The 20151-nt window shown below is 47.7% G+C and overlaps 1 protein-coding gene across 2 annotated transcripts in view; it reads left to right on the plus strand.

The window, feature by feature from the left end:
• NTAN1 (N-terminal asparagine amidase) overlaps positions 1–20151 on the plus strand; it is a 222802-nt gene that overhangs the window by 26146 nt on the left and 176505 nt on the right. For both annotated transcript variants that reach the window (XM_063934359.1, XM_063934358.1), the window contains exon 2: positions 12461–12563. In XM_063934359.1, the coding sequence (XP_063790429.1) occupies positions 12461–12563 (103 nt within the window). The remainder of the gene's footprint in view (positions 1–12460; positions 12564–20151) is intronic.

Below are 20151 nucleotides of genomic sequence, written 5' to 3' on the forward strand. Positions count from 1 at the left end.
AGGGCTAAAGGGTTTTCTGAGGTGGTCATTCGATCCCACAGCCCCTGTAATGTGTGCGTCCCCTGTTGTTCGGCCGACACCCTCTCCAAAGTTAACGTGTTTCCAGAGGAAAGGGATGCTGGACGGAGCTCTGGATGTGACTGAAGACTATGTCACATTCGGAGCTCCGTCCAGCTCTGCCGGAAACATGTCAACTTTGAAGAGGGTACCGGGTGAATGACAGCGCTAAGCGCTCCATCTGGCATCTGGGGACACGCACACTGTGACGTTGACGGAGGGCAGAGATCCCTCCCGCTACTTAAAAGGAAGAACAGACACCTGAGCATATTGAAGAGAGTGGACATCCAGCGTCCGCTCTCTGTTCCTTATCACTGTGTTGTATAAAAACAATTTTGTGGAGCTAGCAAGTGGGGGCAAAGACTTGAAGTATCTGAGAGCTGTTTGTGGGGGCAGTTAGTGTTCTAAAAAGCTGTTTAAAAAAACAATTTAACCAGCAAGTGGGGGCAAAGAGCTCTGCTGTTTATCTGAGAGGTGTTTGTGGGGGCAGTCAGTGTTCTGAAGGGATCAGTACTAAATCCCACTGGACAGGATCCCGGCGGTTGAAATCCCGACGCCGGAATCCCGACCACACAGTCCCGACAGGGGTGGCGAGTAGACCGCGGCCCCTTGCGGGCTCGCTTCGCTTGCCACACTATTATATTCTCCCTCTATGGGTGTCGTGGACACCCACGGAGGTAGAATATGTCGGGATTGTGCTGGTCGGGATTCCACCGTCGGTATTTCGACCGCCGGGATCCCGTTCTGAAAAGCTGTTTAAAAAACAATTGTACCAGTATCTGAAAGACCATTAAAAAAACAATTGTGCCAGCAAGTGGAGCAAAGTCATCTCTTCTTTATTTCTCTGACGTCCTAAGTGGATGCTGGGACTCCGTAAGGACCATGGGGAATAGTGGCTCCGCAGGAGACTGGGCACAACTAAAGAAAGCTTTAGGACTACCTGGTGTGCACTGGCTCCTCCCACTATGACCCTCCTCCAGACCTCAGTTAGAATCTTGTGCCCGGCTGAGCTGGATGCACACTAGGGGCTCTCCTAAGCTCCTAGAAAAGAAAGTATATGTTAGGTTTATTATTTCCAGTGAGATCTGCTGGCAACAGACTCACTGCTACGAGGGACTAAGGGGAGAAGAAGCGAACCTTCCTGACTGGAGATAGTTTGGGCTTCTTAGGCTACTGGACACCATTAGCTCCAGAGGGATCGAACACAGGACCCGACCTCGATCGTTCGGTCCCGGAGCCGCGCCGCCGTCCCCCTTACAGAGCCAGAAGCATGAAGATGGTCCTGGAAATCGGCGGCAGAAGACTTCGGTCTTCAACAAGGTAGCGCACAGCACTGCAGCTGTGCGCCATTGCTCCTCATGCACACCTCACACTCCGGTCACTGATGGGTGCAGGGCGCTGGGGGGGGGGGGCGCCCTGAGCAGCAATATGAATACCTTGGCTGGCAAAAAAATCACAATATATAGTCCCAGAGGCTATATATGTGATAAATACCCCTGCCAGAATCCATGAAAAAAACGGGAGAAAAGTCCGCCGAAAAAGGGGCGGGGCTATCTCCCTCAGCACACTGGCACCATTTTTTCTTCACAGTGCAGCTGGAAGACAGCTCCCCAGACTCTCCCCTGTAGTTTTCAGGCTCAAAGGGTTAAAAAGAGAGGGGGGGCACTAAATTTAGGCGCAATATGTGTATACAAGCAGCTATTGGGGGAAAAATCACTCAGTTATAGTGTTAATCCCTGCATTATATAGCGCTCTGGTGTGTGCTGGCATACTCTCTCTCTGTCTCCCCAAAGGACTTTGTGGGGTCCTGTCCTCAGTCAGAGCATTCCCTGTGTGTGTGCGGTGTGTCGGTACGGCTGTGTCGACATGTTGGATGAGGAAGGTTACGTGGAGGCGGAGCAGAGGCCGATAAATGGGATGTCGCCCCCTGTGGGGCCGACATCAGAGTGGATGGATAGGTGGAAGGTATTAACCGACAATGTCAACTCCTTACATAAAAGGCTGGATGACGTAACAGCTGTGGGACAGCCGGCTTCTCAGCCCGCGCCTGCCCAGGCGTCTCAAAGGCCATCAGGGGCTCAAAAAACGCCCGTTACCTCAGATGGCAGACACAGATGTTGACACGGAGTCTGACTCCAGTGTCGACGAGATTGAGACATATACACAATCCACTAAGAACATCCGTTGCATGATCTCGGCAATGAAAAATATGTTACACATTTCTGACATGAACCCAAGTACCACATAAAAGGGGTTTTATGTTTGGGGAGAAAAAGCAGCCAGTGTTTTGTTCCCCCATCAGATGAGTGAATGAAGTGTGTAAAGAAGCGTGGGTTCCCCCGATAAGAAACTGGTAATTTTTAAAAAGTTACTGATGGCGTACCCTTTCCCGCCAGAGGATAGGTCACGTTGGGAGATATCCCCTAGGGTGGATAAGGCGCTCACACGTTTGTCAAAAAAGGTGGCACTGCCGTCTTAGGATACGGCCTCTTTGAAGGAGCCTGCTGATAAAAAGCAGGAGGCTATCCTGAAGTCTGTATATACACACTCAGGTACTATACTGAGACCTGCAATTGCCTCAGCATGAATAGTGCTGCTGCAGCGTGGTCTGATACCCTGTCAGATAATATTAATACCCTAGACAGAGATAATATTTAGCTAACATAGTGCATATTAAAGACGTCGTCTTATATATGAGGGATGCACAGAGGGATATTTGCCGGCTGGCATCCAGAATTAAGGCAATGTCCATTCTGCCAGGAGGGTATTAGAGACCCGACAGTGGACAGGTGATGCCGACTTTAAAAGGCACATGGAGGAATTGTTTGGGGATGGTCTCTGGGACCTCGTATCCACAGCAACAGCTAGGAAGAAATTTTTTTACCTCCGGTTTCCTCACAGCCTAAGAAAGCACCGTATTTTCAGGTACAGTCCTTTCGGCTTCAGAAAAGCAAGCGGGTCAAAGGCGCTTCCTTTCTGCACAGAGACAAGGGAAGAAGGAAAAAGCTGCACCAGACAGCCAGTTCCCAGGATCAAAAATCTTCCCCCGCTTCCTCTGAGTCCACCGCATGACGCTGGGGCTCCACAGGTGGAGACAAGTGCGTTGGGGGCGCGTCTCGGGAACTTCAGGGACCAGTGGGCTTGCCCACAGGTGGATCCCTGGGTTCTGCAAGTAGTATCACAGGGATACAAGCTGGAGTTCGAGGCGACTCCCCCTCGCCGTTACCTCACATCAGCCTTGCCTGCTGCCCTCGGAGAAAGGGAGGTAGTACTGGCGGCAATTCACAAGCTGTACTTCCAGCAGGTGAAATCAAGGTACCCCTCCTTTAACAAGGCCGGGGTTACTATTCCAAAATGTTTGGGGTACCGAAACCAGACGGTTCGGTGAGACCCATTCTAAAATTGAAATCCTTGAACACTTATATACGAAGGTTCAATTTCAAAATGGAATCGCTCAGGGTGATTATTGCAAGCCTGGAGAATTTCATGGTATCACTGGACATCAAGGATGCTTACCTGCATGTCCCTATTTACCCTCCTCACCAGAAGTACCTCAAAATTGTGGTACAGGATTGTCATTACCAATTCCAGACGTTGCCGTGGGTCTGTCCCCGGCACCGAGGGTATTTACCAAGGTAATGGCCGAAATAATTATCCCGTACTTGGACGATCTCCTTATAAAGACGAGGTCCATGGAGCAGTTGTTCGTCGGAGTAGCACTATCTCGGGAAGTGCTACAACAGCACGGCTGGATTCTGAATATTCCAAAGTCGCAGCTGGTTCCTACGACGCGTCTACTGTTCCTGGGTATGGTTCTGGACACAGAACAAGAAAAAAGGGTTTCTTCCGGAGGAGAAGTCCAAGGAGTTGTCGTCTCTAGACAGAGACATCCTAATACAAATACAGGTGTCGGTGCATCAATGCACGCGAGCCCTGGAAAAGATGGTAGCTTCTTACAAAGAAATTCCATTCGGCAGGTTCCATGCAAGGACCTTCCAGTGGGATCTGTTGGACAAGTGGTCCGGGTCGCATCTTCAGATGCATCGGCGGATAACCCTGTCTCCAAGGGCCAGGGTGTCGCTGTTGTGGTGGCTGCAGAGTGCTCATCTTCGAGAGGGCCGCAGATTCGGCATACAGGACTGGGTCCTGGTGACCACGGATGCCAGCCTTCGAGGCTGGGGGGCAGTCACACAGGGAAGAAACTTCCAAGGAAAGTCAGGAGTCTTCCCTACACATAAATATTCTGGAACTAAGGGCCATTTACAATGCCCTAAGTCAGGCTAGACCCCTGCTTCAACACCGGCCGGTGCTGATCCAGTCAGACAACATCACGGCGGTCGCTCATGTAAACCGACAGGGCGGCACAAGAAGCAGGATGGCGATGGCAGAAGCCACAAGGATTCTCCGATGGGCGGAAAATCATGTGTTAGCACTGTCAGCAGTGTTCATTCCCGGAGTGGACAACTGGGAAGCAGACTTTCTCAGCAGACACGACCTCCACCCGGGAGAGTGGGGACTTCATCCAGAAGTCTTCCAAATTATTGTACACCGTTGGGAAAGGCCACAGGTGGACATGATGGCGTCCCGCCTCAACAAAAAAGCTAAAAAGATATTGCGCCAGGTCAAGGGACCCTCAGGCGATAGCTGTGGACGCTCTGGTAACACCGTGGGTGTACCAGTCGGTGTATGTGTTCCCTTCTCTGCCTCTCATACCCAGGGTAATGAGAATAATAAGAAGGAGAGGAGTAAGAACTATACTCATTGTTCCGGATTCGCCAAGAAGAGCTTGGTACCCAGAACTCCAAGAAATGATCTCAGAGGACCCATGGCCTCTGCCGCTCAGACAGGACCTGCTGCAGCAGGGGGCCTGTCTGTTCCAAGACGTACCGCGGCTGCGTTTGACGGCATGGCGGTTGAACGCCGGATCCTGAAGGAAAAGGGCATTCCGGAGGAAGTTATCCCTACGCTAATTAAAGCTATGAAAGAAGTGAACGCAAACCATTATCACCGCATATGGCGGAAATATGTTGCGTGCTGTGAGGCCAGGAAGGCCCCAACGGAGGAATTTCAGCTAGGTCGATTTCTGCACTTCCTACAGTCAGGGGTGACTATGGGCCTAAAATTAAATCCGTGGAGCTAAAATACCTCACGTGGAAAGTGGTCATGCTGTTGGCCTTGGCGTCGGCCAGTCGTGTATCAGAATTGGCGGCTTTGTCATGCAAAAGCCCTTATCTGATTTTTTTTTATATGGATAGGGCGGAATTGAGGACTCGTTCCCAATTCCTTCCTAAGGTGGTATCAGTTTTTCATGTGAACCAACCTATTGTGGTGCCTGCGGCTACTTGGGACTTGGAGGATTCCAAGTTCCAGGACGGCTGGAGTCAGGAAAACTGACTCGCTATTTATCCTGTATGCACCCAACAAGCTGGGTGCTCCTGCTTCTAAGCAGACTATTGCTCGCTGGATCTGTAGCACGATTCAACTTGCACATTCTGCGGCTGGACTGCCGCACCCTAAATCTGTAAAAGCCCATTCCACGAGGAAAGTGGGCTCTTCTTGGGCGGCTGCCCGAGGGGTCTCGGCTTTACAAATTTGCCGAGCTGTTACTTGGTCGGGTTCAAACACTTTTGCAAGAGTCTACAAGTTTGATACCCTGGCTGAGGAGGACCTAGAGTTTGCTCATTCGGTGCTGCAGAGTCATCCGCTCTCACCCGCCCGTTTGGGAGCTTTGGTATAATCCCCATGGTCCTTACGGAGTCCCAGCATCCACTTAGGACGTCAGAGAAAATAAGATTTTACTCACCGGTAAATCTATTTCTCGTAGTCCGTAGTGGATGCTGGGCGCCCATCCCAAGTGCGGATTGTCTGCAATACTTGTTTATAGTTATTGCCTAACTAAAGGGTTATTGTTGAGCCATCTGTTGAGAGGCTCAGTTATATTTCATACTGTTAACTGGGTATAGTATCACGAGTTATACGGTGTGATTGGTGTGGCTGGTATGAGTCTTACCCGGGATTCAAAATCCTTCCTTATTGTGTCAGCTCTTCCGGGCACAGTATCCTAACTGAGGTCTGGAGGAGGGTCATAGTGGGAGGAGCCAGTGCACACCAGGTAGTCCTAAAGCTTTCTTTAGTTGTGCCCAGTCTCCTGCGGAGCCGCTATTCCCCATGGTCCTTACGGAGTCCCAGCATCCACTACGGACTACGAGAAATAGATTTACCGGTGAGTAAAATCTTATTTTTTCTGAGAGCAGTTTAGGGGGCAGCCAATATTCTGAGAAGCTGTTTAAAAAAATAATTGTGCCAGCAAGTGGGGCAGTATCTGAAAGCTGTTTGAAAATTAATTGTGGTGCCAACTAGTGTGGATAGTATTTGGGAGCTTTTTGAAAAACAATTGTGGTGCTATAACACCAAGTGAGGACAGTATTTGGGAGCTGTTAAAAAAAAAAAAATACATACTTGTCTAGTCACCTGGTACTCATAATGAGTAAAAATTTAAATCTGAAAACAAAAATCTTAATTTAAAAAAAAAAAAAGAAGAAAAACAAAATATGAACACCACAGCGGAAGAGATTTCCAACAAGGATACTGCAGATGAGGCCAGTCCACCTTCTGAATCACAGTCTTTCACATTAAAAATGTAACTGTAAACATTGCACATCCGAAGTAAACCGACTAGTGTAAAACAGGTAGAAGATAATGGAATGATGTATTCCACTTGTATAAAATATGGAAAGAGAATAGCCACAAATAAGAAAGTGACTTGGGTGACTATTCCTTGCAAAAGACTCCGAAAAGAAAGTATAATTGACCATGGGGGTCATTCCGAGTTGTTCGCTCGTTATTTTTTTTCCGCAACGGAGCGATTAGTCGCCCATGCGCAATGTCCGCAGTGCGACTGCGCCAAGTAAATTTGCTATGCAGTTAGGTATTTTACTCACGGCATTACGAGGTTTTTTCTTCGTTCTGGTGATCGTAATGTGATTCACAGGAAGTGGGTGTTTCTGGGCGGAAACAGGCCGTTTTATGGGAGTGTTTGAAAAAACGCTACCGTTTCTGGGAAAAACGCGGGAGTGGCTGGAGAAACGGAGGAGTGTCTGAGCGAACGCTGGGTGTGTTTGTGGCGTCAAACCAGGAACGACAAGCACTGAACTGATCGCACTGGCTGAGTAAGTCTCGAGCTACTCAGAAACTGCACAGAGAAGTCTTTTCGCAATATTGCGAATCTTTCGTTCGCAATTTTGATAAGCTAAGATTCACTCCCAGTAGGCGGCGGCTTAGCGTGTGCAATGCTGCTAAAAGCAGCTTGCGAGCGAACAACTCGGAATGAGGGCCCATGAGCAAAGTAAATTACACACTGATTCGTGTTCAAATATACTTCAGAAATGTGTTTTTGAAGAAACTGGGATAGGAGAAATTGAACGATCCACTTGAGTTTTGATTAACTTGCAGAGAGATTCTTTTGTGGGAGTCTTAAGAACTATGTATTGGTTGGCAAAAAACGAACTACCACATACTAGATTGTATGTAAATTTATTTGAGCACTGTAAGGCTATGGGTTGTACAGGGCCGGTTCTAGACCTCGTGGCGCCCAGGGCGAAAGTTTCCTTGAAACCCCCCCCCCCCCCCGACAGGCAAAACAGGGTTAGTAGGCATGTGGTAAAAATAGGGGCGTGGCTTGATGGGGAAGGGACGTGGTCACCATTTTGCCTCCTGCAGCTGTGCACCTAGTAGTTGTGCCTCCAGTAGTTTTGCTCCATTAGTTGTGCCCCCAGTACTGTGCCCCCTGTATTAATGCCCCTAGTAGCGCCGTTTACAAAAAAAAATGAAAAAAAAAAAAATAAAGAAAAAAAATACCTGCTCCTGCTTCCCGACCGCTACTGTCCTCCGTCTCCGGCCGCCGCCGCTCCTCGTATCTATGGGAGAGAAGTCATGACGTCTCTCCCATAACACCGCACAGACACTAGAGGTCAAGTTATGACCTCTAGCGTCTATAGCCGCTTCCATAATGCCAGGCTTTTTGCCCGGGGCGCCACCATCCCGAGGGCGCCGCCAATGGGGCAAGATCCTCTACTGGTGCAGTGAGGTGCGCGATGATGTCAGGCACCAGTAGAGGATCTTGCCACGGTGGCGGCGCCCTCGGGATGGTGGCGCCCCGGGTGGAAAGCCTGCTTGCCCCCCGCCGCCGGGTCGCCCGTCGGCCGTATCCGTATTTAGTTGTCTAAAGTTTGGCAAAGGCAAACTGTTATTGTAACAGAAATAGACCCTATCTTAAAAGCTACAAAACTATGCATCATGGAACTGAAAGCTACTCATTTTAAAAACCTCCATCGACAAGTGGCTGGTGAATGGTCAGACCTTCGAGTAAACTGTTCCGATGCTAATGCTACTGCTTTTAAGAAAATATCTATGGTAAATACATAGACACAGTTATTAACCACCTAGAAGCAAGATTTCCAGATATGCTAATCATATCCTGTTTTTCAAGACTTTTCAATACAGGAAGCCATGATCAAAATAAGGCTTGTGATATTCTTTTTGAGCATTATTCTAAAAATGGAAATCCCGCAATCTTAAATTATGAAAATACTGAATTAGAGTGGGCTGTTGCATCAAAATTGTTTGAACTACAGTCTTACAAAAAATCTAGATTCTAAACAAATTATGCTGAAAATTTCAACGACATCTGAGCCCAGAGAATCTTCTCCAAATTTAGCAAAACTAGCTGCTATTGGACTGACCATACCTGTAAGCACAGCTGAATGTGAAAGAAGACTTTTTACTCTAAAACAAATTAAAACCTGTCTAGGGAACCGGGTGAAGCAGAGCATCCTAAATAACCAGATGCTTATTTCACTAGAGGGACCACATCCTGCAGACTTTGATTATGAAAAAGCTGCAGACGACTGGGCCTCTAAGAAGAGGAGGAGAATTAATATATAAAATCTCAAGTTTAAATCAATATGGTCATGATTTAAAAAATTTTTTATTCTGAAGGTCCCTACCCGGCTACTTCTTGATGCCACCCGGCTGGAAACATTTTCTGGGGAGAACACTGGTCTCATTAGGAGCGACAAAACTGGATTACAATAATCAAAATAAAGTGGAACATTTATATACAGATGTGCCCTCATTCACTTTGCTGCATTCACGATATACAGTCCTTGGTGCACCAAGGGTGTATGTCAGACCTGTTCGCTGCTGTGCGTTTTTGCACAGCGGGTGATCAGGTCCAAACTGCGCATGCGTATGCACCGCAATGCGCAGGCGTGTTGTACGTGTACAAAGCGGATCGCCGCTCAACGATGGGTTTGTGCGACGGATCTGTTCGCACAGGCGATCACAAGGAGATTGACAGGAAGAAGGTGTTTGTGGGTTTTCAGGGAGTGGTTGGAAAATCACAGGCGTGTCCATGCGTTAGCCGGGAGGATTCCTGACGTCAATTCCGGTCCCGGAAAGGCTGATGTGATCGCAGCGGCTGAGTAAGTCCTGGGCTGCGCAGAGACTGCACAAAATCAGTTTGTACAGCTCTGCTATGCCTGCGTTCGCACACTTGCACAGCTAAAATACACTCCCCCTGTAGGCGGTGACTATCTGATAGCACTAGTGCAAAAATCGCTTGCTAGCGATCAGGTGTGAATTAGGCTCCGGGTCCCGTGCCACCCTGCTTCAACAGAGAGTGTATTTTTCGCCCTGAATTTGTGTCTTATTCGCTGTGAAATGCAATTACACCGCACTGATTAATTTGATATGCGGCACTTGAATATCTGTGTGCGACTCTGTATATGAAGTGCTATGATGCGGTGGCCGCATCTTTTTTTCACTCCACATTCCATTGTGCGACTTTGTCAACGTGTTGCGACTTAACAGGCCAAATTGGATGAAAAAGACTCTTGGTACTCAGTGGGGCTCATTTGCACCAGGGGTCTTATTCAGCATGTTGTATTAGGACATATCTGTATCTTGATGCAGATGATTCTGAATCTGTGTAAGAAGCGGTCCAATTCTCAGCCCAGCATCTGTACAGCAGTGCACTTTGAGTGGTGGTTCCCTTATCTGCGATGCGAATAAAATGCTAAATATATAAAAAATAAAATAAAAAAAAAAGACACTACCCATCCCTAAGTCTCAATGGTCCTGGGCGTTTTATGGCTTATACACATTAGATGTACGTGCACACATCTGTAACAAAGCAATACTTGCAGTATAGTTAGCCATACATTTAGGTTTCACTTATAATGCTGGCTGGTCTCAAAATCGTTTTGTTAAGTTGCAAATACAGTTATTTTATTGATATTATTATTATGTATAGCTGAACGAGTTCTTACTATAATCTAAAAGTATGTATATACATATGGCTTCAGATATGATTACAACATTCTAACAGATCGTTTATGTGCTTTGTGACCATGCTAAATGTGCACACACATAGCAGAGCTAATTTTACACTCTGGGTAATGGATATGGCTTCTTACTGTTGAATGGCTGTAGAATATTGAATTAATCTGACGCTTCTTGTCACTACTGTATATTTTTTACACTACAGCTTTTTTCCATTTTTTTTTGTATTGTCCGCTTTGATTCCTACCATGGTCCTAACTGTGTGGAGTTTGTATATTCTCCCCATGCTTGTGTGGGTTTCCTCCTGGTAACATAGGGGGTGATTCAGACCTGATCGCTGCTGTATGTTTTTGCACAGTGGCCGATCAGGTAGTAACTGCGTATGCACCACAATGCGCACGCGCGTCGGACAACAAAGGGCATCGCCAGTCAGCGACGGGATGGTGCAAAAACATCCGAAAGCATGAGTGGTCGCAAGGTGATTGACAGGAGGAGGCCATTTTTGGGTGGTAACTGACCAATTACTGGGAGTGTACGGGAAAAATGCAGGTGTGCCCAAGCGTTTTCAGGGAGGGTGTGTGTTATGTCAGCTCCGGACCCAATCAGCCTGATGTGATCGCACTGGAGGAGTAAGTCCTGGGCTGCGCAGAGACTGCACAATGTGGATTTTAGCAGCTCAGCGCACACATAGGATCGCACACTTGTATGGCGAATTTACATTCCCCTTGGAGGCGGCGACTATCTGATCGCAGGACTGCAAAATTAGCAGTTAGCAGCCCAGCGATCAGGTCAGTTGGGGTTAGACACCTAAAAGTTTGAGGTAGGGGAAGGGTTAGACTACTTGCCGACCCCTGTTGGGATTTTGACTGTCAGGATGCCGCTGTCGGTCTCCTGACCGCCGGCATCCAGACAGACGACATTTCATCCACAGCCCGTTAAGATGTACTGTCAGTCTCCACTGTATGCGGGTGTAATAGTTCATACTGTCCAGTGCATTGTAGTAGTCCCTATTCTAGACACAGGATTATACTAATATGTTACCAAAACATATGCTAAGATTGCTGCAGTGTATAACTGTGCTATTATCCTTGAGTCTAATCTCTTCTGACCAAATTATCATTTTACTATTTGGGTACTCTCCCTGATTCTCATTATTAAAATTCTGTATTCATCAACAATAACTCTAGGAAGCTGAAAAACCAAAGCTCTTTGACACTGAGATTTATAGTCCCCTAATTATTTCTATTATTAGAGGATTGTAAACTAGTTAATTTGAACTCTTCTCAGAATATAGTAGAGAAAAGCTTTTCTGCTTTATGACAATTTATGATGTTAATTTGTTTGGGATAAAGTAAAAAGGATACAGATACGTGTAATGAATAAAGCTCAAATCAAGAGGATACGATTAATACAAAAACCATAGATAAGAGCACAATACATTTTATTACACTTTTGGGGCATATTCAATTAGCCGTGGGGTTTAGTATGTTTCTTATTTCTCTGGTTTTAAGGATTATTTCACAGGAAAATTTGTTCTTTAACAGAATATATAAAGATTGTGTTTTATATCTCGCTCACACAGAGCAGCCTCTGCTTGTTCTTATGTACTTGAATACAATGGTAGAAAATATTTGTGCATATTAATATTCAACGTCAAAGATAAACACAATGGGGGTATCCAATTACCTGCGGTAAACATCGGGAGCGAAAAACTTACGTTTTTCGTAATTTTTTTTCCTGATGTTTCACCGATTTATTTTTTGCAGGCTCTCCAATTAGATAGCCCGTAAAAAGCCGCAGCCCCATTTTTGCAGGAAACAGAGCTGCTTTCGGGGGTTTGATTTCGCCTGCCTGAGTCAGCTGAAACAAAATCCCAAATAAGATGCGGCTCGCTCCAATTTATCAGGGCTAATTAGCCCACAGCTAGCAATTACCAGCGGTCAATGACCGTGAGTAATTGGATACCCCCTAATGTCATTAACCAAACTTGTTTGCAAAAGCTATATATATTGTTTTGCTATTTATATATAATAAAATCTTTTTATTATTTTGTATTCACTAGGAGCGAGCCAAAGAATTAACAAACCAATCCACACACGTATTTGGACCTAAAGGTTTCTTATATGTACAGCAAAGGGAACTGGCTGTAACAACACCAAATGACAGTATGTATGTATGTATGTATGTATATTATTGTGTGACAAACATCTTATATGGGCCCATGTAACTCTCCAGCTCACTGCCATGGGTGTGGATCGTTGAGTCGACAGTAACTAGGTCGACCACTATTAGCCGACAGTGACTAGGTCGACACCCGAAATAGGCCGATACGGTCATTAGGTCGACATGAGGGTTGTTTGTTTTTGGTGTCGTTTTCTTCGTAAAATGACCGGGAACCCCAATTAGTGCACCGTGTTCCCTCGCATGGCTCACTTCGCTTGCCATGCTTCAGGCAAGGTGCCTCGATCCGCTACCGCCTCGCCCGGCACAGGTAGCTATTCCGAATCGTAGTCCCCATGGATCGTAAAGTATGAAAAAGTCCAAAATATAAAAAATAAGATTTTAAACCTACCGGTAAATCTTTTTCTCGTAGTCCGTAGAGGATGATGGGGACTCCGTAAGGACCATGGGGATAGACGGGCTCCGCAGGAGACATGGGCACTTTAAGAAAGACTTTAGGTATGGGTGTGCACTGGCTCCTCCCTCCATGCCCCTCCTCCAGACCTCAGTTAGATAAACTGTGCCCAGAGGAGACGGACAGTACGAGGAAAGGATTTTTGTTAATCCAAGGGCAAGATTCATACCAGCCACACCAATCACACCGTATAACTTGCGATATACTAACCAGTTAACAGTATGAAAACAACATAGCATCAGTCCAAGACCGATGAAAACTATCACATAACCCTTATGTAAGCAAAACTATATACAAGTCTTGCAGAAGTAGTCCGCACTTGGGACGGGCGCCCAGCATCCTCTACGGACTACGAGAAAAAGATTTACCGGTAGGTTTAAAATCTTATTTTCTCTTATGTCCTAGAGGATGCTGGGGACTCCGTAAGGACCATGGGGATTATACCAAAGCTCCCAAACGGGCGAGAGAGTGCGGATGACTCTGCAGCACCGATTGAGCAAACAGGAGGTCCTCCTCAGCCAGGGTATCAAACTTATAGAATTTTGCAAAGGTGTTTGAACCCCCACCAAGTAGCAGCTCGGCATAGTTGTAGTGCCGAGACCCCTCGGGCAGCTGCCCAAGACGAGCCCACCTTCCTAGTGGAATGGGCCTTAACCGATTTTGGTAACGGCAATCCAGCCGTAGAATGCGCCTGCTGAATCGTGTTACAGATCCAGCGAGCAATAGTCTGCTTTGAAGCAGGAGCGCCAACCTTTTTGGCTGCATATAGGACAAACAGTGCTTCTGTTTCTCTATCGTCCTAGTGGATGCTGGGGTTCCTGAAAGGACCATGGGGAATAGCGGCTCCGCAGGAGACAGGGCACAAAAGTAAAACTTTCCGATCAGGTGGTGTGCACTGGCTCCTCCCCCTATGACCCTCCTCCAAGCCAGTTAGATTTTTGTGCCCGGCCGAGAAGGGTGCAATCTAGGTGGCTCTCCTAAAGAGCTGCTTAGAGAAAGTTTAGCTTAGGTTTTTTATTTTACAGTGAGTCCTGCTGGCAACAGGATCACTGCAACGAGGGACTTAGGGGAGAAGAAGTGAACTCACCTGCGTGCAGGATGGATTGGCTTCTTGGCTACTGGACATCAGCTCCAGAGGGACGATCACAGGTACAGCCTGGATGGTCACCGGAGCCTCGCCGCCGGCCCCCTTGCAGATGCTGAAACATGAAGAGGTCCAGAATCGGCGGCAGAAGACTCCTCAGTCTTCTAAAGGTAGCGCACAGCACTGCAGCTGTGCGCCATTTTCCTCTCAGCACACTTCACACGGCAGTCACTGAGGGTGCAGGGCGCTGGGAGGGGAGCGCCCTGGGAGGCAAATGAAAACCTATTTGGCTAAAAAATACCTCACATATAGCCTCCGGGGCTATATGGAGATATTTAACCCCTGCCAGAATACACTAAAGAGCGGGAGACGAGCCCGCCGGAAAAGGGGCGGGGCCTATCTCCTCAGCACACAGCGCCATTTTCCTTACACAGCTCCGCTGGTCAGGACGGCTCCCAGGTCTCTCCCCTGCACTGCACTACAGAAACAGGGTAAAACAAGAGAGGGGGGGCAAAATAGTGGCAAAAATTATATTATAAAAGCAGCTATACAGGGAGCACTTATTATAAGGCTATCCCTGTCATATATAGCGCTTTTGGTGTGTGCTGGCAAACTCTCCCTCTGTCTCCCCAAAGGGCTAGTGGGGTCCTGTCTTCGTTAAGAGCATTCCCTGTGTGTCTGCTGTGTGTCGGTACGTGGGTGTCGACATGTATGAGGACGATATTGGTGTGGAGGCGGAGCAATTGCCAAATATGGGGATGTCACCTCCTAGGGGGTCGACACCAGAATGGATGCCTTTATTTATGGAATTACGGGATAGTGTCAACACGCTAAAGCAGTCGTTTGTCGACATGAGACGGCCGGACAATCAGTTAGTGCCTGTCCAGGCGCCTCAAACACCGTCAGGGGCTGTAAAACGCCCTTTGCCTCAGTCGGTCGACACAGACCCAGACACAGGCACTGATTCCAGTGGCGACGGTGACGAATCAACCGTATTTTCCAGTAGGGCCACACGTTATATGATTTTGGCAATGAAGGAGGCGTTACATTTAGCTGATACTACTGGTACCACTAAACAGGGTATTATGTGGGGTGTGAAAAAACTACCTATAGTTTTTCCTGAATCAGAAGAACTAAATGATGTATGTGATGAAGCGTGGGTTGCCCCCGATAAAAAGATGCTAATTTCAAAGAAGTTATTAGCTTTATACCCTTTCCCGTCAGAGGTTAGGGCGCGCTGGGAAACACCTCCTAGGGTGGATAAGGCGCTCACACGCTTATCTAAACAAGTGGCGTTACCCTCTCCTGAGACGGCCGCACTTAAAGATCCAACAGATAGGAGGATGGAAAATATCCAAAAAAGTATATACACACATACAGGTGTTATACTACGACCAGCTATAGCGTCAGCCTGGATGTGCAGCGCTGGAGTAGTTTGGTCAGAGTCCCTGATTGAAAATATTGATACCCTGGATAGGGACAATGTTTTACTGTCTTTAGAGCAAATAAAGGATGCATTTCTTTATATGCGTGATGCACAGAGGGATATCTGCACACTGGCATCACGGGTAAGTGCTATGTCCATTTCGGCCAGAAGAAGTTTATGGACGCGACAGTGGTCAGGCGATGCGGACTCAAAACGGCATATGGAAGTTTTGCCGTATAAAGGGGAGGAGTTATTTGGAGTCGGTCTATCAGATTTGGTGGCCACGGCTACAGCCGGGAAATCCACCTTTTTACCTCAAGCTACTCCCCAACAGAAAAAGACACCGACTTTTCAACCGCAGTCCTTTCGTTCCTTTAAAAACAAGAGAGCAAAGGGATATTCATATCTGCCACGAGGCAGAGGAAGGGGGAAGAGACACCAACAGGCAGCTCCTTCCCAGGAACAGAAGCCCTCCCCCGCTTCTACAAAAGCCTCAGCATGACGCTGGGGCTTCTCAAGCGGACTCGGGGGCGGTGGGCGGTCGTCTCAAGCATTTCAGCGCGCAGTGGGCTCACTCGCAGGTAGATCCCTGGATCCTGCAGATAATATCTCAGGGGTACAGGTTGGAACTAGAGACAGATCCGCCTCGCCGTTTCCTGAAGTCTGCTTTACCAACGTCCCCCTCCGAAAGGGAGACGGTTTTGGAAGCCATTCACAAGCTGTACTCTCAGCAGGTGATAGTCAAGGTACCTCTTCTACAACAGGGAAAGGGGTATTATTCCACTCTATTTGTGGTACCGAAGCCGGACGGCTCGGTAAGACCTATTCTAAATCTGAAGTCCTTGAACCTGTACATAAAGAAGTTCAAGTTCAAAATGGAGTCACTCAGAGCAGTGATAGCGAACCTGGAAGAAGGGGACTTTATGGTGTCCTTGGACATCAAGGATGCGTACCTCCACGTTCCAATTTACCCCTCACACCAGGGGTACCTCAGGTTCGTTGTACAAAACTGTCACTATCAGTTTCAGACGCTGCCGTTCGGATTGTCCACGGCACCTCGGGTCTTTACAAAGGTAATGGCCGAGATGATGATTCTTCTTCGAAGAAAAGGCGTATTAATTATCCCATACTTGGACGATCTCCTAATAAGGGCAAGGTCCAGAGAACAGCTAGAGAGGGGATTAGCACTGTCTCAAGAAGTGCTAAAACAACACGGCTGGATTCTGAATATTCCAAAATCCCAGTTAATGCCGACAACGCGTCTGCTGTTCCTAGGGATGATTCTGGACACGGTTCAGAAAAAGGTTTTTCTCCCGGAGGAAAAAGCCAAGGAGTTGTCCGAGCTTGTCAGGAACCTCCTAAAACCAGGAAAGGTGTCTGTACATCAATGCACAAGAGTCCTGGGAAAAATGGTGGCTTCTTACGAAGCAATTCCATTCGGCAGATTCCATGCACGAATTTTCCAGAGGGATCTGTTAGACAAATGGTCAGGGTCGCATCTTCAGATGCACCAGCGGATAACCCTGTCTCCAAGGACAAGGGTATCTCTTCTGTGGTGGTTGCAGAGTGCTCATCTATTGGAGGGCCGCAGATTCGGCATACAGGATTGGATCCTGGTGACCACGGACGCCAGCCTGAGAGGCTGGGGAGCAGTCACACAAGGAAGAAACTTCCAGGGAGTGTGGACGAGCCTGGAAACGTCTCTTCACATAAACATTCTGGAACTAAGAGCAATCTACAATGCTCTAAGCCAGGCAGAACCTCTGCTTCAAGGAAAACCGGTGTTGATCCAGTCGGACAACATCACGGCAGTCGCCCATGTGAACAGACAGGGCGGCACAAGAAGCAGGAGTGCAATGGCAGAAGCTGCAAGGATTCTTCGCTGGGCAGAGAATCATGTGATAGCACTGTCAGCAGTGTTCATCCCGGGAGTGGACAACTGGGAAGCAGACTTCCTCAGCAGACACGACCTTCACCCGGGAGAGTGGGGACTTCATCCGGAAGTCTTCCACATGCTGGTAACCCGTTGGGAAAGACCAATGGTGGACATGATGGCGTCTCGCCTCAACAAAAAACTGGACAGGTATTGCGCCAGGTCAAGAGATCCGCAGGCAATAGCTGTGGACGCGCTGGTAACGCCTTGGGTGTACCAGTCGGTGTATGTGTTTCCTCCTCTGCCTCTCATACCAAAAGTATTGAGAATTATACGGCAAAGAGGCGTAAGAACGATACTAGTGGTTCCGGATTGGCCAAGAAGGACTTGGTACCCGGAACTTCAAGAGATGATCACGGAAGATCCGTGGCCTCTACCTCTAAGGAGGGACTTGCTTCAGCAGGGTCCCTGTCTGTTTCAAGACTTACCGCGGCTGCGTTTGACGGCATGGCGGTTGAACGCCGGATCCTAAAGGAAAAAGGCATGCCGGAAGAAGTCATTCCTACTTTGATTAAAGCAAGGAAGGAAGTAACCGTGCAACACTATCACCGCATTTGGCGAAGATATGTTGCGTGGTGCGAGGATCGGAGTGCTCCGACGGAGGAATTTCAACTGGGTCGATTCCTACATTTCCTGCAATCAGGATTGTCTATGGGTCTCAAATTGGGATCTATTAAGGTTCAAATTTCGGCCCTGTCGATTTTCTTTCAAAAAGAATTGGCTTCAGTTCCTGAAGTCCAGACTTTTGTTAAGGGAGTGCTGCATATACAGCCTCCTGTGGTGCCTCCAGTGGCACCGTGGGATCTCAATGTGGTTTTGGAATTTCTAAAATCTCATTGGTTTGAACCACTAAAAAAGGTGGATTTAAAATATCTCACATGGAAAGTGACCATGTTACTAGCCCTGGCTTCGGCCAGGAGAGTGTCAGAACTGGCAGCTTTATCTTACAAAAGCCCATATCTGATTTTCCATTCGGACAGGGCAGAACTGCGGACTCGTCCGCATTTTCTCCCTAAGGTGGTGTCAGCATTTCATCTGAACCAGCCTATTGTAGTGCCTGCGGCTACAAGTGACTTGGAGGACTCCAAGTTACTGGACGTTGTCAGAGCATTAAAAATATATATTGCAAGGACAGCTGGAGTCAGAAAATCTGACTCGTTGTTTATATTGTATGCACCCAACAAGATGGGTGCTCCTGCGTCTAAGCAGACGATTGCTCGTTGGGTCTGTAGCACAATCCAACTTGCACATTCTGTGGCAGGCCTGCCACAGCCTAAATCTGTAAAGGCCCACTCCACAGGGAAGGTGGGCTCATCTTGGGCGGCTGCCCGAGGGGTCTCGGCATTACAACTTTGCCGAGCAGCTACGTGGTCAGGGGAGAACACGTTTGTAAAATTTTACAAATTTGTAACTCTGGCTAAGGAGGACCTGGAGTTCTCTCATTCGGTGCTGCAGAGTCATCCGCACTCTCCCGCCCGTTTGGGAGCTTTGGTATAATCCCCATGGTCCTTTCAGGAACCCCAGCATCCACTAGGACGATAGAGAGACTCCGAGAAATAGAATTATCGGTAAGTAAATTCTTATTTTTTCTGACTGGCCACGTAAATTTTCAAAGCCCTGACTACATCAAGGGACTCGGAATCCTCCAAGTCTCGCGTAGCCACAGGCACCACAATAGGTTGGTTCATATGAAAAGATGACACCACCTTAGGCAAAAATTGAGGACGGGTCCGCAATTCCGCTCTATCCATATGGAAAACCAGATAGGTTCTTTTATGAGACAAAGCCGCCAATTCCGACACTCGCCTAGCCGAAGGCAAGGCTAATAACATGACCACCTTCCAAGTGAGCTATTTTAACTCCACCGTTTGAAGTGGTTCAAACCAGTGCGACTTAAGGAAACTCAACACCACGTTAAGGTCCCAAGGCGCCACCGGAGGTACAAAAGGAGGCTGAATATGCAGCACTCCCTTCACAAAAGTCTGTACTTCTGGGGGAGAAGCCAATTCTTTTTGAAAGAAAATGGATAAGGCCGAAATCTGAACCTTAATGGAGCCTAATTTTAGGCCCAAATTCACTCCAGTCTGTAGGAAGTGAAGGAAACGGCCCAGATGGAATTCTTCCGTAGGAGCATTCCTGACCTCACACCAAGAAACATATTTTCGCCATATACGGTGATAATGTTTAGCTGTCACGTCCTTCCTAGCCTTTATCAGCGTAGGAATGACCTCATCCGGAATACCTTTTTCCGCTAGGATCCTGCGTTCAACCGGCATGCCGTCAAACGCAGCCGCGGTAAGTCTTGGAACAGACAGGGCCCCTGTTGCAACAGGTCCTGTCGTAGAGGAAGAGGCCACGGATCTTCTGTGAGCATTTCCAGCAGATCCGGATACCAGGTCCTTCGTGGCCAATCTGGAACAATGAGAATTGTTCTCACTCCTCTTTTTCTTATTATTCTCAACACCTTGGGTATGAGAGGAAGAGGAGGAAACACATAGACCGACTGGAACACCCACGGTGTCACTAGGGCGTCTACAGCTACCGCTTGAGGGTCTTTTGATCTGGCGCAATACCTCTGTAGCTTTTTGTTGAGGCGGGACGCCCTCCTGTCTATCTGGGGCAGTCCCCACTGACTTGCAATCTGTGCGAAGACTTCCTGATGAAGTCCCCACTCT

This window comes from Pseudophryne corroboree, chromosome 7 (assembly GCF_028390025.1).
Source record: "Pseudophryne corroboree isolate aPseCor3 chromosome 7, aPseCor3.hap2, whole genome shotgun sequence".
Taxonomy (NCBI): Eukaryota; Metazoa; Chordata; class Amphibia; order Anura; family Myobatrachidae; genus Pseudophryne; species Pseudophryne corroboree.